This window comes from Fundulus heteroclitus, chromosome 1 (assembly GCF_011125445.2).
Source record: "Fundulus heteroclitus isolate FHET01 chromosome 1, MU-UCD_Fhet_4.1, whole genome shotgun sequence".
Taxonomy (NCBI): Eukaryota; Metazoa; Chordata; class Actinopteri; order Cyprinodontiformes; family Fundulidae; genus Fundulus; species Fundulus heteroclitus.
The window spans coordinates 43,151,683-43,174,158 of NC_046361.1; the positions used below are offsets into that span (position 1 = coordinate 43,151,683).

The window sequence follows — 22,476 nt, forward strand, 5'->3', positions numbered from 1 at the left end:
TTTGTAATTTATTGATTAAAATGAAAACTATGTAGCTGCTGTTAGACCTCTTCTTATTACTTTTAAACATGGACATAATTGCATCAATTTTAACTGTCCTGTATTAGTCTAGCGCTTCACATCCATCCATTCATTCACACCTTGACGGTGGTGAGCCACATTGTAGCCACAGCTGCCCTGGAGCAGAGACGAGGCTGCCAGACAGTCAGCGCCACCGGACCCTCTTACCACCACCAGCAGAGAAAGTGAGTGAAGTGCCTTGCCCAAGGACACAAGGACTGAGATGAACGGAGCAGGGTTCAAACAGGCAAGAGGACGGGGTTCCTACGCCCCAGTTTAGCCTTTCCTTAACTGACAATGACCCACCTTAGTTTATCCTAATTTAGCTTAGCTGAGCATGTCTTAGTTCATGGCTAACCTTAGCTTCCATTAGTTTGCCTAATTTTAGTCTTAGCCTAGCTTCCTTTGTTTACAGTTAGCTTAGCTCATTATAACTTAGCTTAGCTTCCTTTGTTTACAGTTAGCTTAGCTTATTATAACTTAGCTTAGCTTACTTTCCTTTGTTTACATAGGGTGACCATATTTTCATTTGGGAAAACCAGGACACTTCGGAGCGGGGGGTGTTGTAAGGCAAACGCGGCCGACCGGGGGGGGGGGGGGGGGGGGGGGGTTGGGGGTGATTGTAAGGCAAACGCGGCCGACCGGGGGGTGGGTGGGGGGGGGGGGGGGGGGGGGGAAGAGACAAGCGCGGCCGACAAGCGCGAGGGAGGGCTGCCCACACTGACGCGGCTCAGGGATTACGTCACACGCAGCGTGACGTACCAATGAAGGTAATTTAAAAAACAGGACATTTCCTCACTTTATAAAAAAAACCCGGGACGCCCGGGACAGGACGTGAAATACGGACATGTCCCGGGAAATACGGACGTTTGGTCACCCTAGTTTACAGTTAGCTTAGCTCATTATAAATTAGCTTAGCTTACCTTCCTTTGTTTACAGTTAGCTTATCTCATTATAACTTAGCTTAGCTTCCTTTGTTTACAGTTAGCTTAGCTCATTATAAATTAGCTTATCTTCCTTTGTTTACAGTTATCTTAGCTCATTATAACTTAGCTTAGCTTCCATTAGTTTGCCTAATTTTAGTCTTAGCCTAGCTTCCTTTGTTTACAGTTATCTTAGATCATTATAAATTAGCTTATCTTCCTTTGTTTACAGTTAGCTTAGCTCATTATAACTTAGCTTAGCTTCCATTAGTTTGCCTAATTTTAGTCTTAGCCTAGCTTCCTTTGTTTACAGTTAGCTTTGCTCATTATAAATTAGCTTGGCTTCAATTAGTTTGCCTAATTTCAGTCTTAGCCTAGCTTCCTTTGTTTACAGTTAGCTTAGTTTAGCTCATTATAACTTATCTTACCTTCTTTTGTTTACAGTTAGCTTTGCTCATAAGTTAGCTTAGCTTCTGTTGTCTTGGCATAGGTTATTGCATCTTGGTTTATGTTGTGTTAGCATTCTTTAGTTTAGCTTAGTTTATGTTGCCCTAGCATAGTTTACCTTATTTTAATGTTGTATTTTATATTACCATAGATTATCTTGGATTATTATGTTGTCTTAATGTCTTAATTTTTCTTTGTGTAATTTTTTTATGTCAGCATTATTTTGTTCATCTTAGCTTATTTATCTCAAATTCACTTAGTTTATATTATTTTAATTTGCCTTATTTACGTATTTAAGCTTGCACACCTAGGTTTAGTTTCTTTAAGATAGTTTTTACTTTGTTGAACTTACCAGACTTTAGTTTATTTTTCATTTTTTTATGAGTTTATGTTATTTTATCCTGGACGGATATTGCTTAGCTTCCTTTGTTTACAGTTAGCTTAGCTCATTATAACTTAGCTTAGCTTACTTTCCTTTGTTTAAAGTTAGCTTAGCTCATTATAAATTAGCTTAGCTTAGCTTCCTTTGTTTACAGTTAGCTTAGCTCATTATAAATTAGCTTAGCTTAGCTTCCTTTGTTTACAGTTAGCTTAGCTCATTATAACTTAGCTTCCTTTGTTTTTAGTTAGCTTAGCTCATTATAAATTAGCTTAGCTTACCTTCCTTTGTTTACAGTTAGCTTAGCTCATTATAAATTAGCTTATCTTCCTTTGTTTACAGTTATCTTATCTCATTATAACTTAGCTTAGCTGAGCATGTCTTAGTTCATGGCTAATTTTAGTCTTAGCTTACCTTCCTTTGTTAACAGTTAGCTTAGCTTAGCTTATAACTTATCTTACCTTCTTTTGTTTACAGTTAGCTTTGCTCATTATAAGTTAGCTTAGCTTCTGTTGTCATGGCATAGGTTATTGCATCTTGGTTTATGTTGGGTTAGCATTCCTTAGTTTAGCTTAGTTTATGTTGCCCTAGCATAGTTTACCTTATTTTAGTGTTGTATTTTATTTTACCATAGATTATCTTGGATTATTATGTTGTCTTAATTTTTCTTTGTGTAATTTTTTTATGTCAGCATTATTTTGTTCATCTTAGCTTATTTATCTCAGATTCACTTAGTTTATATTATTTTAATTTGCCTTATTTTACGAATTTAAGCTTGCACACCTAGGTTTAGTTTATTTAAGGTACTTTTTACTTTATTGAACTTACCAGACTTTAGTTTATTTTTCACGTTTTTATGAGTTTATGTTAGTTGATTTATTTATTTATTTTTTATTTATATTGCTTAGCTTGATTTGTGTAACTTAGCTTAATAGCAACACAAGACATTCAAATTGTGGAATTCACTGCAAGCAAATCTTTTTTGTTTCTGTAATAATTTTGTAGTTGCTTCAAATATTCTAATCACTTTCTTGATCTATAATTACCATGTTGTAACTATGTTGCAATAATGACTCCAAAATCCTGTTTCAAAATTTGGTGTATTTATTATTGTTGATTGTTGTAAGCCATTGTAGAAGTGTTATCTATTGCACCATTCTATCTGTGATCTCAGTTCTCTAATCTTGCAGATGTAGCTACACTAATAAATCAGATCTCATCAGAGTGGAGAAACCAATCAGCTGCAGGATGACGCATGTCTCATGTTTGTTTCCACATTTCTGCAACAGTCAAAAATTAAGAATATCTGAAAATGGTTGATCACAACCCCTCTAAACCATTAATAAAGCACTGAATAATAATAATAATGAACTACACTTGTACTTTAAAACTGGACACGACCTGGAGCAGAAAAGCAGGAGTTAGCCCTGAACCTCGGTGGTTGGATTCAGACCCAGAATCTAAACCCAGAGGCTGGTTCTCTGAAACAGAAGATGGGGCGGCACCAACACACAGGTCCACACAGAGGACAGATTGTGGCCTGTTGAGGAAGCCTGCTGCTGGAACTTAGTGAAGAACAATGGCACGTTCTCTCCCAACATGCACGCTTGAACACACTCGCTGCTGCTGGTGCTGAAAGAAACGGGTCAGAGCTGGACACAAGCCCCGCCCCCGACTCCCCCTGGAAACGGGTCCCAGATCGGTTCTGACAATTCCTCACTTTCAGCAGCGTGTGGCTGATTGGCTGGGTCCACTTGGAGGGCCGGTTCCCGCCTCCCTCCCCACGGAACCGGGCCCGGCCCAGAACGGCGCCTGGCAGAGTTTGCCTGCCCGGTTGCCATGGTTTCGACTGCAGGCCATTAGCGCCGTGAATACGAACATCATCTACCCCCGACCTGAAATAACCCGCTGCAGACTCACACTGAGACACATTTCCTTCTGCTCCGCTCTTCTTTTATTTCTCGCCCACAAAACGACTAAGTTTGAGCTCCTGTGGAGCAAATCTGGGGATTTGATTTGATTCCAGCCACAGAAAAATAGAAATGCTTAAACTGTGCGATGAAGCATCATGTGTAGGAAACATTAGTGGAGGTGAAATGCTCTGCAGAGATGGGGGCGTGAATGCTGGCGCTACGGCCGCGGGCAGCTGCTGGCCGAACAGCAGATCCACACTAAGACAATAAAGATTGGACACTTTGAATTCATCTGCTGCTGCTGGAGACCAAAGGAAGCAGAGCCTTTTCACCTTAAACAGAAAAGCTGCAGTAGAAACAAGTGGAGTTCATTTCACTGCAGAGGAACTGAAGAAGTTTCATCTTTTATTTAACGGGACTCATTTATCTGCGTCAACAGCTGACGCTCTGCAAACAAAGCTTGGATCCTGATCCTGCTGGGTCTGGACTGGATCGTCTCCTCTGGTGCAGCACTGACCCAGGAAGGTCCAGCAGAGGTTCCACAGCAACATCTGCTGCCTTCACAACCACATCTTCTCTGGAGACCTGCAGCAACTTTCACCAAGACCACAGAGAGCCACGTTCCAGGGGCCGGCTGAGGAAGAGGAGGGTCCAGCTGCTGGACTGGGCTGCCTGCAGTACCGACCCGTTCTCAACTCAGATTGAATGAAGGAACCAGAACGAGGACAAGCTCGTCTTACGGGACACCAGAACACAGGTTTGCAGGAAGAAAGACCTGGAAGTCTTCATGTGCTGGTGTCCTGCTGGGACGAGGAGCTGATGAGGCCATAAACAGCTTCTACTGCGACTCTAAGGCGGAAGCTGCGCCTGGACTCGTAGCTTCAGGCCGTCTGACTCGGACCTGGACGGTTGGTTCTGCTGAGATGAGCCGTTACTCACAGTGTGGATGCAGTGCAGCTCTTTGTTCAGCAGCCACGGTAAGGTGAGGTGGCCCTCGCCACGGTAGCAGGAGCTGATGCGCTCCCTCATGGCCAGGTTGATGTCGTGCAGGGTGAAGAGACAGAGGACCGTCTCTCTGGGCGGGTTGGAGCGGTTCTTCTGACCCTGGACAGAAACACACCAGCAGAGTCTGAGAGTCTGAGAGAAGCAGCTGGTGCTCAGAGACCACACAGGACCAGACGAAGGAGAGTCACCTGTGAGAAGACCACCAACAGGATGTCGTCGTCCTCGGACAGGCCGAGCGCCTGGGCCAGCCGCCGGCCCGGCTTCTGCTTGTAGGCAGCCTGGACCAGCCGGTACTCGACGCCGTCTTTGGTGCAGCCCAGGGGAAACTCCACGTACGAGTAGAACTCTGTGTCGTTGGAGCAGATGCGCACTATCTTGGAGGTGAAGAACTTCTCTCCTCCGGCGTCCATCTGGGTGAGCTGCGTGTCCAGCTGCAGCGTCAGGAAGTAGACGTAGGTGCGGCTGGAGAAGCCGTACACGTAGTAGATGTCGAAGGCCGGGTAGGTGGACAGCGTGTCTGACGGGATCTTAATCTGCGAGGACACAAACTCGTCCTGGTAGACCAGCAGGAACATGTTGTCGCTCTCCTCGTCGGCCACCAGCTTCCTGCTGGACAGGGTGGGGAAATACTCCGACTTTCCGTTGATGGCGGCGCCGATGAACAGGCGGCTGCTGCCTTTCACCGGCTTCTTCTTCCTGGACTCGGCCGTCCAGTCATCCTCACCCACAACCACTCCTGCAGAGGAAGAGGAGACGTTACAGACCCCGTCCAGAGCTTCATGCATCAGGAGATGTGGACCATGAGGTCCACCGCCTGATCCAGCAGCTGCTACAACCTCCTTCACGCAGACGCTTTGGTCCTCACTTCTCGTTCAGTAAAACTTTATTAATAAAGTCATTTTTTATAGTCAGGAGAAACAGAATAAAAAGATGAAAGCAGCGTTCACAGCGAGTCTGAAGGGTTACAGCTTCTGTTAGAGATTATCAGGGAAACACGGTTTTATAAGGAGAAAAATAGAAAACCTGATAAAACACTAAAGTTATGCTAATCTAAAACCACATATAGTAAACATTATATCTATTATATCTAAACCAGACTCAGGGAGAGCCAATGGCTGATCAGAGACAGACGAGGACAACCAGCTGGTGCTGCTTACAGATACAGTTAGACGTCATCTGCATAGATGTTATAGGAGGCGTCAGAAACACCATGAATAATGCCAGGAGAATAATAATAGAGGAGAATAATGCTGGTGGGACCCCACAGGTTAGAGGAGCAGGGTCAACAAAAACTCGTCTGTTTGATGCAGAACGTCCCATCAGACAAAAACCTAACAGGTCGAATGCAGAGCTGGAAACACCATCTAGGTTCACAGGCTGTTTGAGCATGAAGGCAGCTGGACCAGTTGCTCCTCAGCTGAAGGTAAAAGGAGCAGAAAGCGCTGAGATGACCTCATGATTCCCTCCATGGAGGGCGATGGCTTCAGATAGCTGGGAGATGAGCCTTCGCAGCCTGATGGCAGCAGCAGACGTAGCTGCATGCTGCTGAACCTCCTGCAGGTGTAGCTCCTGATGAGGATGATGAGGATGATGAGGAGGAGTTTGTCTCCTCAGGTAGGAGAACTGCTGCAGAGCGAGACCAGAACCCAACCTTTTGGCCTGCATGATGGAGGACAGCATGACCTGAACACACCATCCTGCAGGAGACATGGTGGTGGCAGCGCCATGCTGAGGGACAACCCTGGAGGAGAACCTGCAGAGAACCTGGCAGAGAACCTGCAGAGAACCTGCAGAGAACCTGCAGCCACAGGGGGTTCTACTGAGTTCTGACTCAGAACGGGGAATTAGACTAAATTATTAGTAAAATGATGAACGCTTTCTTCCTCCTTGCAGTTCTGAACCACTTTGAGTTTAACGGGACGAGAAGGGAAACTAAACCCAGGGAAGTGAAGACTTTGGGAGGTTAGAGACTAGAACCCTCACTGCAAAATGGAACTAAAAGTAAGTAAAATTTTTTTGTATATTTTTCCTTGATTTGAGCAGCTAATTAAGACCATTTGCCAATGGAATGAGTATTTTTACCCCTAAAATAAGATAATTAGATAAACTGCAATTGAAATAAGATGATGGAGATGAATTGTTCTTATTTTAAGTGCTAATATCTTATTGCATTGGCAGATAATCTTATTTAGCTGCTCAAATCAATGAAAAATACACAAACATTTTTACTTACTCAGAGTTCCCTCTTTGCAGAGCTGGAGTTAAACGGAGGCTCAGACGTAACGAGTCGCTAGTCACTGAGCGGCTCTGTAGAAAGCTGCCCCCCCCCCCCCTCACCTGCCATCCCATCAGGCTCCTTGGCTCCGGACAGGTAGTGCTCCTTGCGGTGGTGAGGCTCGCCGAGCTTGAAGAGGTCCTCCAGCCTGAGGAACTGACAGACGCCCTGCCAGATGGAGCCGCACGCCACCAGCCTGTGGCCCGTGTAATCCACCAGCAGGAGCTTGTTCACGTTGTCTGTGGACTCCAGGCTGGGGGGGGGGGGGGAGACACAGGTCAGACAGGTGAGCGTACCGGCGTGGGCCGGCGGACAGGTGAGACGGCCAGAGACTGACCGGTGGGCGCAGGCCCGCACGCTGGGAGGGGGGTAACACTTGGCGTTGTCCTCCACCGGCCCCGTCACGTGACTCTTCAGCTCCAGCAGACCCGCCGACAGCTTGATGACCCGATTGACGGCGCCGACAAACACCTCACCTGTCCTCTGGTGGACCGTCAGGTGGGTGAAGGACGTGTCGGAGGCCCGGAACTCCGCCCTGCCCGAGTCCGAGGAGGGAGGAGTGGGCAGAGCCGGAACGGAGAGGAGGAGGGAGAGGAGGAGGAGGAGAGGAAGAGGAAGAGGAGAGGGAGGACAGGAGGGGAGCATGGTGGACAGAGAGAGGAAGAGGAAGAGGAGGAGGAGGAGGAGGAGAGATCTGGCTGCAGGTCCGATGGAGACTCAGCTTCAGTGGATCATGGCTGCAGAGACACAGAGAGTCCGACAGTCAGACGGTTCTGCTGGTTCCCTGCTGCTGGGTCAGAACCAGCAGGATAAAAGCATCTTTAATGTTAAACATTTTATTCTCATGTAACTTTATTCATGTAAAAACAGACGAAATACAGCGTAAGCTGGAACTTCTGATATAAAACACTTGAAAAATGTGGCTTTAATGAACAGGCTGTATAATGTGTAAGGACCTTAAACCAATCACCAGTGGCCAGAATCAAGATTAACAGAAATCTAACTGATAATATAAGACTGGAGCGTTCCACTCGCCAGGGCTGCTGTCTATCACCAACATTATTAGCAATCTATACTGAACCACTGGCACAACACTTAAGACAACATGAGGAACTCATGGGTATTAATATACATAATAAACTTCATACAATAGGCTTGTTCACAGATGATGTAATTTGCTATTTATCAAACCCGGAAAATTCACTGCCTTGTCTGATCAAACAGACAGAAATATTTGGCTTCTATTCAGGATATAAATTAAATTTGAAAAAGACAGGTTTTGACATTTGGTTATTCACCATCAGAAAAGATTCGTAGACAATATAATTTAAATTGGAACTCTACTATGATGACATACCTAGGAGTACAATTAACAAAAAATATAGATGACTTATATAAAGCTAACTTTATTAGAGTGGACCAAGAAATTAAAAGGGACATTAGAAGGTGGGACGCTTTAACACTAGATTTTAGTTCTAGAATCGAAACCATTAAAACAAACATATTACTAAGGTTATTATACCTCTGCATGGCATTACCTATAGAAATCCCACATGGACAGTTTAAAACCTGGAACAGGATTATATCCGGATTTATATGGAACGCCAAAAAACCCAGAATAAAAATTGTATCTTTACAGTTACCTAAAGATAAAGGAGGTATGGCACTACCGGACCTTAGAGAATATTACCAGGCTGCCTAACTAACTCCCATAATTAATATAAGTGACATAAATTACGAGGCGAAATGGAAAAATATCGAACAAAAAGTCCACGGAAGAGAACTGCGGAGTATCATTGGAGATATAGAGACCACTAAGAATATACTTGAGAAAGTTAATGCCGTTACCAGTTTTACCCTGGATAAATGGTTACATATAATCCAGAAATGTAAATTAGAGGAACAATTGGGTTTGATTCAGTGGCCAGCCTACAACAAATATTTTACACAGGACCTAAGATTTAAACAATGGACAGAAAGAGGTTTAACAGCGTTATGTGTAGTTCTTAAAGATGGGTACTTTAAAAGCTTCCAGGAACTACAACAAGAATTTGCCTTTGGAACTCAAGATCATTTTAGATATCTACAATTAAGGGACTTCTATAACAAAGAGATAAAACACAGAGTAGACCAAAAGGAAAATGGAATTGCCAAAATGTTGATGGAGATCTACAAAGGAAAAAATATAGAACAGTGTCCTTAATCTATAAATATCTGTTGGAAAATAGGCACTAATACTCTAGGTATAAAAACAAAATGGGAAAAGGAATTAGGAATTCAGATAACGGAAGACGATTGGTCGAATATTTGGAGGACCCAAACTACGACATCCTCTTCCAGAATTTGGAGAGAACACTGTTGGAAAAATATAATCAGATTTTTTATAACACCTTAAATTATCAGTAAATTTAAATCTACTGTTCAACTGTGTTGGAGAAATTGTGGAGCATCTAATGTTAACCATGCACATAATTTCTGGCTCTGTTCTAAAATCATTCAGTTCTGGAACGAAATACACGGAAAGATTTTTAACAATATTAGGTTAAAAAGTACCTAACACCGGTTTGGTTCTATATCTAGGCCTTTTGGACAATGTTGTTCTTAATAATGACTGTTATTTGTTTAAAATTCTGTTGGTGGCTGCCAAAAAGGTAATAACCAGGAAGTGGGGCCAATCTGACCCCCCCACTATAAAGGAATGGATACAGACTATAAACATGTTATATGAGACGGAGGTTCTAACACATAGACTGAGAACACAGGAAGAAAAATGTCAAGCCAAATAGGAAAAATGGATAAACTTCACATCAACGTTACTGGACTAACTTAGGTTATGAAGGATGCCCTTGATCTTTGAGATATTGGAATAAGAGTTTCCCCCTAGTATGTTTGTTTTGTTGGTTCTATATTTTCTTATCTTTTGTATTGTTTTGACTGCCTTATGTCTGTATTCTAAAAAGCTCAATAAAAATAAAGTTAAAAAAAACAAAACAAAAAACAGACGAAAACAAATAAACATCAATAAAGTCCGATGAGGTTCTGATCGTTTCTGTGTTTCCTGTCTGGCAGCGTTAAGAATTATTGTCTTAAAGGTTTAACTTTCACCAGTGGAGCCTTACTGCTTTCTCCATAGAGCCCCACTTGATTTATTTATCCAAGAAGCTTTATTAGAATTTATTCTGGGAATATTTTATGTTCAACGGACACAGAAACAGGTAGAAGAGGAAAAAAGAAGAGAAAGAGACAAAATGCTAAAAGGTAGAAAAGGAGAAAGATGAAAGGTAGAGAGTGATATAACATCCTCTGAGTCTGCTTCTACACCTGCAGAGAGAGAGATAAAGAACAGCAGAACCAGCTGATAAAGTATTACAGGAACAACCAACACCTGATACCATCACTGAAGAATATACAGGATTAATTAATACGACATGTAGAAAGTGACAGCTGGAGGTAATAACAGGATTAATTAATACATGTAGAAAGTGACAGCTGAAGATAATAACAGGTTTATGGATAGAAGTGAGTCTGTAGCACCTGGATCACCTGCAGGTGTCTGTGAGGTTCAGTTTAGTTTGGGTTCCATTTACACTCCATAGTTATCTCAGTTACCGAACTCGGAACGTTCTCGGCTCGGTTAAAAAGGTGTGTGTGTGTGGGGGGGGGGGGGTGTAAACGGGGTCTATAGATCCTGTTTTCACAAAGATTCCTCAGACTAAAAGCAGCTCTTATGTCGTTTTAGGAAAAATCTTAGAATTTCCCGAATGGTACCTTAGGACAGCAGATGAAATTCAGCTGCTGTACGAATTCTGGCATATTTACACCAAAGTTTTCCTGATTTGTTGATTATTCATAACTCCATAAATCAAAAAGAGAAGATTTTTCTTAGAATTTTACTACAGTGAGATAAAAGTTCTTCTCCAAACATCTCAGGCCTTCAGAGCTGCTGAAGTGGAAAATGTTAGAAGAGTCTGAAGCAGGAAGCTGGAGGAAACGGAGAGAGCTGATTGGCTGATGCACCTGGACAGAGAGAATATCTAGGAGCTGATTGGCTGATGCACCTGGACAGAGAGAATATCTAAGAGCTGATTGGCTGATGCACCTGGACAGAGAGAATATCTAAGAGGTGATTGGCTGATGCACCTGGACAGAGAGAATATCTAGGAGCTGATTGGCTGATGCACCTGGACAGAGAGAATATCTAAGAGCTGATTGGCTGATGCACCTGGACAGAGAGAATATCTAAGAGGTGATTGGCTGATGCACCTGGACAGAGAGAATATCTAGGAGCTGATTGGCTGATGCACCTGGACAGAGAGAATATCTAAGAGCTGATTGGCTGATGCACCTGGACAGAGAGAATATCTAAGAGGTGATTGGCTGATGCACCTGGACAGAGAGAATATCTAGGAGCTGATTGGCTGATGCACCTGGACAGAGAGAATATCTAAGAGCTGATTGGCTGATGCACCTGGACAGAGAGAATAAGAGCTGATTGGCTGATGCACCTGGACAGAGAGAATATCTAAGAGCTGATTGGCTGATGCACCTGGACAGAGAGAATACCTAAGAGGTGATTGGCTGATGCACCTGGACAGAGAGAATAAGAGCTGATTGAGTGTTTCCTGTCCTGCATGATGAGGTGAGCAGCCTAACGGTGGTCTAGGTGTGCCTGCATGATGCATCTCCTCTCCTCATCGCTGCACGCAGCGCTTCTCACCAGGCGGCTGCAGAAAGCACCAAGACGCGCAGAGAACAACACGCACTGACCTGCAGGAAGACGCTTTAAAGTCCCTGGATCTGCACCGGCACCAGTGCAGGGACCAGTTTACCTGCCAACACTCCTCCCAGAGAGCTGCACAGGTGCGCTGCCCTTTGCTTTTCCCTTTTCTCTCCATTTCATGTGGCTTATTTTGCCAAATCCAACCGCTTGATAGCAGCAGGATGCTGACAGGTGAGAGCGCGTTAATGGCAGACAGGTAAGGTAGTAAAACCACTGGAGGGTCAACAAGCACATCAGAGTAATGACCAGGATGGAAATAAGCTGCGTTCAAACATTTTCATGCTGTGGGACGATCTAAATGTCATCATCACCACGCATTTCTTCATCCAGGCTAATCGCTTTGCTCTCCTTTCTTCTTCTTGTACCATCAACCAATCACAGCTCTAGAAAGACGGCGTCACACCTGGTCAACATTTCTGTCATTTGCTTCGTCAGCGTCGCTCTCAGCAGCGTCTGAATCACCTTTAAGCTCAGCAGCAGCAGGACTCTGGAGTGAATAAAGGTTCTGGCTGCTTTCTGGGCCGGGGTTGGCACTAAGGAGTCGGGTTCAGGGCGGGGCCAGAGAGCGGGTCCTCCACCAGGATGTGTGTGAGGGAGAGATGCAGGCAGATAGAGCCATCGATCTGTTTCCGTCTGATTGTCTAATAAAAGCTGCAGGAAAACTGAGCTGGATGGAAATCTGCTCCAGATCTGATCTGTTGCCTTGGCAGCTACTCACCCTCCAGTCATCTCACCACGCAGGAGCCTAGGTTCTGCAGGTTCTGCAGGTTCTGCTCCTTCCTGCAGCTTGTTGTTCCTGTGGGTTCTGAACCCTCAGCTGGACCTTAGCTTCATAACAGCTTTGGACTCGGACATCAGAGGCGCTGGACAGGGAAACTTTTCCTCTCCTGGTTTTCTCAGATGAAGCTGATGAAGGCGTCTGTCCTCACATTCACATCATTCTGTCTGGGTCAGAGATCTGCAAGCTTAAACAGAACCTTCAGAACCTTCAGGTCCAGAACCATCCTGGGAGGTAAGGAGAGAGTCTCTATGCACTCTGGGCTCTGATTGGACAGAAAACAGGAAGTCCTCTAGCAGCAGGAGAATCGAGGCTCCATCAGAACACCCTTAATAACAGCTCCTAGCTCCTGTTTCCTATTTCCTAGCTCCTGTTCCTAGCTCCTGTTTCCTATTTCCTAGCTCCTGTTTCCTATTTCCTAGCTCCTGTTTCCTATTTCCTAGCTCCTGTTCCTAGCTCCTGTTCCTAGCTCCTGTAGATCCTATTTCCTAGCTCCTAAGCACCAATGAGGGACGTTGTGAGGTTCCTAGGCTAAAGGAGCCGTGATAGGAAGCATCCAGGCTCCTTTCCTGCCTCCTCAGACAGCATCATGGTGGACCTGCTCCCCGGCTGAAGAGTCTGACTCTCTGAGGGTTTTCAGATGGAACCATCGTCTGGATGCAGAGAGAAATCCCAAAGATTCAATGTTTGACGTGGATCAGCTTCCAGATAACTCCTTAAAACGCTGATCCACGCTTTCCCATCATCCCGCCTGGGTTCTGTAACGGATTCTGTGGACCGGATCAGTCTCTGCTTTCTGGTCTGCAGCTGCTTCAGAACCCGTTTCCATTTTAAATTAACGTTTTATTGTTTTTTTTAGCTGTTTTCTTTTTATCGTAGTTTTTTAATGGTTGTATTTTACCTTGTAGCGCTTTATAAATAAAGGTGGCATGGTGTAAATCCCAAAGGTTCTGAATATTTTTAGCGGGTCAGAACCATCGTCACACTGAGCTGCACATTCAGAGAAAATCTGAAACGATTCTCAAACTTAATCTGGAAAAAGAATAAAAAGATAAGTGGCTAAAGTCCAACTTCCTGTGACCCGTTTAAGGCAGACATGATGGTTCTGATGAAGGTTCTGCTGAAACACAGCAGCTCACCGAGGTCAGGGTGGCTGAGCACAGAGAACCAGAACTTCACCACAGGGTTCCTCACAGAACTTTCTAATAGTGTTCTAGAACCGAGGGTGACCAGCAGAACCCAGCGTCTAGAACAAAGCAGCTGCAATGGCCTAGTTAAAGTCCAGACCTCAGCCGGGTGGGACCGGAGAAGATGACGCTGTCCTGGAGGACTTCAGCTGTCCTCTGTGTGGTCCAGAACGTCTGGTGAAGCCAGATGTTCCTCCTCAGATCAGCGGCGCCGCTGTGAGAACATGATGGGGGGGGGGGGGGTCCAGTGGAGGCGCACAGGAAGCCCAGCGCCACATTAACCCTGACACACACATCTCCACACGCCCTGCGGTCCGTCTGTCGACCTCTCAGCTCACAGGCTAATTAGCTAATGTGCTCATCTTTCACTGCCTCTGTGTGTGTGACGACAGCGGGCCACACGGTTCCTCTGACTGGGTTCCTCTGGACCGGGTTACAGAGGAACCGCAGAACAGAGACGGTTCTGCTCACAGCTTCAGATGGACCGCTCTCAGCAGCTCCGTCGGTCCACATGTTGGTCCAGATGTTGGTCCAGATGTTGGTCCAGATGTTGGTGCAGCAGAACCTCTCTGGTGCTGCAGAACGTCAGCAGGACCGGGTCAGTCAGGAGAAGGTCCATGGAGCAGCAGTGACGGGGGGGGGGGGGGGGGGGGGGGTCCACCAGCTCTGAGCGTTAAGAGGTGGAAGGATTTTATGACTTTAGATAATATTTCACATTTTCTGAACATGAAACAGGAGGTGAAACATTAAACTTCACCAGGAGGCGTTCCTTCGCTGCTTCAGCTGCTGGCGCTACAACCATGAGGTTTAAAAGCTGCTGGTTCTGACCGGATCTCCCCGGACCAGCGCCGCCCTCCAGGCATTTCTTTATCAGACCTCCCTGCAGCCGCTCTCCCAGCTGCAGCACAATGAGGGGGGGGCGGGGGGGGCAGCAGCTGGACGGAGCTTCTCTGGCTGAAACGGTCCAGAATCCACCGTCTGACACGTTCAGGGGTCTGCTGGTCCAGCCGGAGCAGCTGCTAACATCCCAGAACCAGAACCAGAACCAGAAGCTTGGTGGCTGCCTTGCTCAGAGGCACGCTGCAGTGAGGCAGGAGGAAGTTGATAATGAGTGATGCCTCATTAAGTCCATTTTTAGCCTAATAATTAGAAACAGACCGGTGATAATGGTGTTTCTTTGCTTTAGCTGTAACTCTAATGCATAGAAACACCGTTATCACCAGATTATGGGGGGGGGGGGGCACATCTCCGTTCTGGTGCTGGTTCTGGTTCTGCAGAACACTTTAGATTACTGGGCTAGGCCTGCCGAGCTTAGCCACTATCCGACCAACCCTCTATAATTTATATAAGGAAATAATACATAAAAGCATAAATTACTAAATACACCAATAAACACATTAAAGTATTTTGATATAAATGTTTTTATATTCATGATTTTTTCCTCGACTCTTAACCTGGTTTCTGCTTCAGAGCTTCATCCATCCATCCATCATCCATCCACCATCCATCCATCATTCATCCATCCATCCTCATCCATCCATCCATCCATCCATCATCCATCCATCCATCTTCATCCCTCCCTCAGTAATAGGCAAAGCTTCCATCCACAGACTGAGACACAAACTGAAATGACTCAGGTTGACATTTGGATTAAGGAGATGATGTTTTACTGTTTCTCTCAGATGTTTCTCTCAGATGTTTCTCTCAGATATGGACCGGGTGGTTCTGTGCTGAAGGATCAGCAGAGAGCTGGAAGCTGCAGCTACAAGTCAGGCGTAGATGTTTGACCGTGTGAAGGTCACCTCCGTCTCTTTCTGCATCTGTGGGTTAGGCTGCTGCACCGAACTTTAACTCTTTAACTCTGCAGTGAACTCAAAGGTCTGTCTGACACTAAGCTTCCTCACCACAATCTGGTTAAAAGCCACCTTGGTTCCTGGAACCACAGCGGATGGATCCAGGTTAGGAGTGGACAATAATTAATTATCAATATCATGATATCACTTTATTCAATAATGGGGACATTTCCAATATTGCAATACATCTAACAGTCTATGATTGCAGCATTTGTCACTGACTGACGTTCTGGATTTTATGTACCTTTGAGTTTTATTTTTTAAAGCAAATATTACTAAAATGTTATATTGGAGTTTTATAAGAAATATATCATATATATTGTTTTTTATAAACCATGCGGCCCTAATCCAGACTGAGGCTGCCACCAGGCATCCAGGCCAGAGGAGGAGCTGTAAAGCCAGCGCCGGTGTTCAGCTCTGGCTCACGCTTTCAGCCAACTCTAAAACCCCAAAAATAAATACAATTCCAGCTTCCTGTTAGGAACAGATGCCACTTCCTGCTGCGTCACCAGAAACCCAAAGCAGAACCAAGCAGGTCGTCAGAACCCTTCGTTAGCCGTCATTCCTGCATTGCTGTGGTGTGGAGTGCTCTACTACACCATGAGAGTGGCTCCTGGATTAACTGATCCACACCAGCCCTAAAAATCCCTCCAGCCTCGCATTAATCTATAATCTATACAAGCATCAGGTAACCAGAGTTCTCCTGCCGTCTCTGAACTACGGATGGAGTCGTTGTGACACAGAACACCAACAACTAAAACACAAGGAGACGCAAAATAAACTAAGAGGCATCAGATTATGGTTAAAAATACAAAATGATTATGAAACGTCTGTGAAAATAGACAAATATGAAAGAATGAATATAGAGATACAGCAATTGAAGACGAACCATCACTAGAGTCCAGTAACCACCAGAAGCTCACAGCGCCGCCTGCTACCCATCAGTGGCTTCCTGACGGACCTGAGAGCGGACCGCCAGCAACAGGTGGGGGTGGGGAGCCTTGAGAAACACCCCGCTGTGTCTGGTGTGAATCACATCCGGTTCCTAGGAACCTCCTCCTCTCTGGATGTAAGAATCCTGCAGAGACTGGACCTCCTGCAGCAACAAGTCCAGTTAAAGGGCCGCTAGCATAGCTGCTGGCCCAGCTCAGCTTATTCAGACTTTTACCTCCAGGGCGGCGCTAGAGAGACACAGAAGCAGGTTCTGGCCCAGGCGGGGTCTCTGATGAACACCTAACAGCCAGCCGTACATCCTGGCCTGTTCTAACCCATTTCCCCAGAATAACGTCTTTTCTGTTACAGATTCTAGTTGCTCTTCTGCTTCCTGTTTTTTACTGGCTGGAATCCAAAGTGAAAAATTCCTTATCCACAAACGTGGTGAAAAATGTTGATTCAGATTCAGACGAAAACACAAAATGCCCAAAGTGGGACATTAAGAACCACAAGGAGGCACAAAGAGATCTGACTGCAGAAGTATTGATACTCTGGGAAGTATCGCTACTCAAACGCAGTATGCGGATACTACAGTAATCTGGTACCATGCTGAATGTTTAGCATACGAGGCAAACGAAGAAGGAAAACCCAAAGATCCTGAGCAGCCTGAGAGCAAACGGCTTTAAAGTGGTGGACATGAAGTCAAGCAGCACAACAAACATCTCAAGGAGCGACACCCTGGCCTTCATGATCAATTATGACTGGTTAATAAAAGCTCTCCTTCATAATTTAATACATTAAACTGATGTTTGCACGCCCGGTGGTCCGCATTGTTAGCAGTGGCTAGCATGCTACTAGGCATGTGTGATATCTGGGGTATTTATTTAGCATTTATTTACATTTAACTGCTGTCTGTGATTCTGCTGAGAAAGCAGAGTTCCATGTTGAGACTGAGGCCTTTAATTATGTGTCATATTTCTATCCCCATCTTTATTGAATATTTTCCTGGATAGTGTGTGAAATGTCAGCATGGTGACAACCCCACAGCAAAGTCACCAGAGACCAACGACCAGACACATTATCCCTAAAGACGACAACGTGATGCTGCAGTGAAGGAAACCAGGGAGGATTTCTGTCTGCAAACTTTAAAGTGACGGCTCTGATTTAATCTGCTGCTAATTCCAGTTAAACACAACGAGTTGCATTAATTTCCCTGCAACCTCCTCCCAGCCAGCCCTGTAATTACAACGCTCTGCAGCTAACAGTTAACACGCCAACACAGCACGATGCCTTCAGGTCCATCTGGAAAGCTCAGCGCCTCTGATGGCTGGAGCTAAACCAGAGCAGGACTGACGCTGCCCAGGCTGTTGCTTTACCAACCAGCAGCGCAGGAACCGGGCCGAGGTGCCTCTGGTTCTGGAGGACCTCAGACTGAGCTGCAGACTCGTTGAGCTGAACGTGAGGAACAACAGAACCCGGCTGGAGTTGTGCTGGATTCTAGCCGGGAGCAGAAATGTTTTATATTCTGTTTTTTCTTTGGTTTTGCTTCGTTTCTGGATGAACAACCTGCTGAGGTCCTGAGGTCAGGGGAGACACTTCCTGAACAAGCAAGCAGTCTGAATGCAGCTCTTGGCTGGGTTCTGAGGTACCAAACACCAAAGCGCTGTGAGGAGAACACAAAAATCATCCAGAGCGTTCCACAAACTGAACTGAACCGACTGAAATGTTGGGTTCTTTGTCTAATTTGAGTCTCCTGTCTGTTGCTGAGAGCCTCAGGAGCTTCACGGCTCCATGAGGATCCATGAGGATCCATGAGAGGAGCTCCAGACGGTGCTGCCTGTCTTCAGTGGTCCTAAAGCCAGCGTAAGCAGCTTCCTGAGACGTTTCATTGCTGGGATGGAGATCAGCAGAGGGAAGGAAGATGGAGAAGCTCAGGAGGGATCTCTGTCTCTGTGGGACTGTTTATCTGGACAGATATGGTCCTTCTGGACAGAGCTTGTTTAAACTGAAGTCGCGGTAACCGCTCAGGATCAGAAATGTTTACATGTTCAGAGTGTCTGGTTTCCATCGGCGGAGCCATTAAAGCGCCACGACATCACCCACACGGTTTGCCTCTAATGAAATAACAGACAGAAGGATGCGTGTAGCCTCAGATGTGCGGTAAGAGCAGATCTCAGGGCTAATGGAGCTGCTACAGCCTGATAAGCTAACGCGGCGCTGCAGGCCTCCTGCAAAGGGGACGTTTCCTGCTTTAAATCCTTCCTTTTCTCATTAAAAGCGACGCTTTGGTCTGAATCCCTCGTTATTTCCCCCTGAGCTGAGCTGCGTCTGAGAGCAACTCGTTTTGGTGCCGTCTCTTTAAATCTAGAGCCGGCCTTCTAACCCGCCCCCTCCAGGTCGCAGGGCGCTCCACTCCACCCCGTTCGGCCATTTTTGTAGTTTCCTGGGAGACGGTGTGATGAATTGTGGGTTAATACGGCCAACGACCGAACATTTTCACTTATCCACTTGTAGCTTCAGATTCCTTCAGCTTGGACTAAAAAATCACTCAGAGAAATAAAAATGGCGGCTTTGGGAGGAAGTGGACGCCTTGGTTAAGCAGCTCTGCAGCAAATACTGTGAAGTAATTGTTTAAAAAACGTAACAGAAGAGATAAAACCCAACAGAATCACAACAACATGCAGGCTTACCGCAGCTAACCGACTTTAACTGGTTATCCTGGAGAAATATAGATTTTATCAGACTAAATGCTGGATCCTTTTTTCACAGTAATCCAGGCAGCAGAATGTAGCACGACGGCTAAATCAGAAAAGCTAAAGGCTTAAGGCAGCTAGATTCCTGCTGGGTTTGCAGTTTTCCCATTTCTGTAGCTAATCTTTTGTAGTTTTTATGCACATTTTGTAAACTTTAAGGTCTCACTACTGAGGCAGGTTGCCTTTAATCTGAACATGCATTTCTAATGAGTGTACAGGTTTTAATAATAAAGGCTAACTCCACAGCTAGCATGTAGGCCAAAGGCTAGCGGCTAAGCTAACAACAGAACTACAGGTTTTCTCTGGTAGGCAGAAAATAAAACCCTTTGTGGAAAATGGGACTTTCTCTCACTTTATCTTAAACTACGACGTCCTGCAGCAGATTCAGGTGTGTGGGTTGTCTGCCAGCCGGGCAGAAACAGTGACACCGTTTAAATAACAGATATAATCAAAGAGCAATTTTTAAACGTTTCAGAGCTGAGCAACAGGTTTATCCTGTAGATTATCCAGATGATAAAGGCGTTTTTCCACTCTGCGCTTCATGGAGGAAACTTTAAAGTTTAACTTTAATTCTATCAGAACTGGTTCTGTTCTGGGCTCTGGACCCGCCTCCCTCCGGCTCTGAAAAGGCCTTTGGTTCTTTGGGTTCACCAGACTGCCGTGAAAACATCACAAACAGCTTTTATATGAGGAAGATAGGCATGAAAACAGGAGGAAAGGGAAGCTATGAGGGTCAAATAAGAGCTTATGGGAAATATATTATTGTAGTAAAGGCCTCTAATGCTGCCAGAGGAGAATAAAGAGATTCACCTTCAGCTGAATTAACTAAACCAACAGCAGGCTAGTGGGTTTAGCTGCTGCTATCTGAACATCTCCTCCTCTGCATCAGAACCGCCACGCTGTTCTCCACAGACCCGCTGGGAATCCAAACGTTTATTCCTGCCAGCGCCTCAGGCTGCAGCTTTATTTACCCCGGGCGGATCGGACCCAGTGGTGCCGGACGGAGCCGGACTCCAGCAGAACATCTCAGACTCCCGGCTCTGATTCTGGTTCCCCAGCAGCCAGAACCGGTCGGTTCTGACCGTTCGTTTGCTCAGCAGAGCATCTCAGTGGTTCCTAACGGGGAACAAGGCTGGACCAGAACCAGCAGAACATTTACACCGGTTCTGAGCACCACTGGGTTTCATCATGAGGGGAACAAGGCTGGACCAGAACCAAGAATTTAGTTCCTTTATTTTGTCTTAAAAAATCCAGGATTGAAAAGTTTTACTTTTCCTTCATTCTCCATTTTATTAAAATGGATTATTATTATTATTATTATTATTATTATTATTATTATTATTATTATTATTATTATTACTACTATTATTATTATTATTATTATTATTATCATCTTAGTTTATCACTTTTTTCCTGGTTTAACTTCTTTAAAAGCTACTTTGTTTTTATTTAAAATAATCTGCAGATGAGGTCCGACAGGTGATCAGAACCCCTGATGATCAGAACCAGAGATGATCAGAACCTCAGATGATCAGAACCCCTGATGATCAGAACCACAGATGATCAGAACCTCAGATGATCAGAACCCTGATGATCAGAACCTCAGATGATCAGAACCAGAGATGATCAGAACCAGAGATGATCAGAACCCCTGATGATCAGAACCTCAGATGATCAGAACCTCAGATGATCAGAACCCCTGATGATCAGAACCAGAGATGATCAGAACCTCAGATGATCAGAACCAGAGATGATCAGAACCCCTGATGATCAGAACCTCAGATGATCAGAACCCCTGATGATCAGAACCACATATGATCAGAACCTCAGATGATCAGAACCTCAGATGATCAGAACCCCTGATGATCAGAACCACAGATGATCAGAACCTCAGATGATCAGAACCCTGATGATCAGAACCTCAGATGATCAGAACCAGAGATGATCAGAACCTCAGATGATCAGAACCTCAGATGATCAGAACCTCAGGCAGCAGACCCGTCCTCTGGAGGAGGAACAAAGACTCCCGGCTCAGTGGGGGAGGGTCAGAGCCGCTCCTGCAGAGGAAACCCGACACACGCCGTCTGGCTGCTCTCCCTTCTCTAGCGGGCTGAACCAGAACAGCTGAACTCTGATTAAAACTGGACCCGCCTAAGAGAACGCTCAGTCAGCCTCTCCAGAACATCCTGAGAAGTTCCTGGGCTGCCTGTGAGGGCCTGAGAACCGGTGGCAGAAAGGAACCGCATTCCTGGAGGTCCAACAGAACCCAGCAGCTGCAGGCTTGAACCCCCCCCCGCCCCCCCATGCTGGACTTCATGCTCACACAGACCCATTTGGACCTTTAAACTTCACGCCTTGCAGCTGAGAACGAAACTCGGCCCAATCGCAGAGCTGCTGGAGAACGTTCTGCTGAGAACCTGCTGTCTCCAGAACCATTCACAGCAGCTACTCCCAGAACCATCAGCTTTAAACCCTGAGGGTTCTTCTCATGCTTCCTTAGTGGAAGACCTGCAGGAGAGACCCGTTTGTTCAGGGCCTGACCCAGGAGAACCTTTGGGTCCATGAACTCCTGACCAGAACATCTTATGGGTCAGCGTATTCTCCTGTAAGGTGCTGCTTTCCTGTTCAGCAGCAGGAGAACCACCAGAACACATCTGGACCTGAGCACTGGCACAGCTGGTTCTACATCAAGTTCTCCTCAGCCGGTGTAGACCCAGTTCTGGTCAGGTCCTCCGTGATCCTGACCGGGCCTGAGGAGCAGCTGATCCGACTCATCTGCTCCAGCATCAGAACATGCAGATGCAGCTGGGCCTTCCAGAACTTCCAGAACTTCACTTTAAATGAAGAACCTGCGAGAAATGAGCAGCTTGACCCGACCAGCTCGGTTCTGGGTCCGGTCAGGTCCAACCGGCTCTGACAGGACATGCAGCAGCGCCAAGTCCAGTAGAACCCAGCTCAATGGACCCGGTTAGACAAACAATGCGGTGTTGGAACCAAGCAGAGAGGAGGAGGAGGAGTGGTTCTGGTCTCAGTTGGACCTGACCTATTGCCCCGGTGTCCTAACGTGCCGTTGCCTAGCAACCGAAGCCGTTTCCTGCGAGGTCTTTAGAGTCGGCTTCACAGAACCGGCTCCAAAACAGGAGCTGGGCTGTCAGCTGCTCCCAGAACCAGCGGCGCCGCTCCGGGCCGG

General features: G+C 45.8%; 1 protein-coding gene across 1 annotated transcript in view; it reads right to left on the reverse strand.

Annotated features, from left to right (window-relative positions):
- The window catches only part of plxna3 (plexin A3), an 88,216-nt gene that overhangs the window by 59,539 nt on the left and 6,201 nt on the right, over positions 1 to 22,476 (reverse strand). Inside the window, exons 2-5 of the mRNA XM_036143551.1 lie at positions 7,340 to 7,739; positions 7,065 to 7,255; positions 4,916 to 5,463; positions 4,662 to 4,826 (exon numbers count right to left, since the gene is read on the reverse strand). Coding sequence (XP_035999444.1) covers positions 4,662 to 4,826; positions 4,916 to 5,463; positions 7,065 to 7,255; positions 7,340 to 7,647 — 1,212 coding nt within the window. The 5' untranslated portion in view covers positions 7,648 to 7,739. The remainder of the gene's footprint in view (positions 1 to 4,661; positions 4,827 to 4,915; positions 5,464 to 7,064; positions 7,256 to 7,339; positions 7,740 to 22,476) is intronic.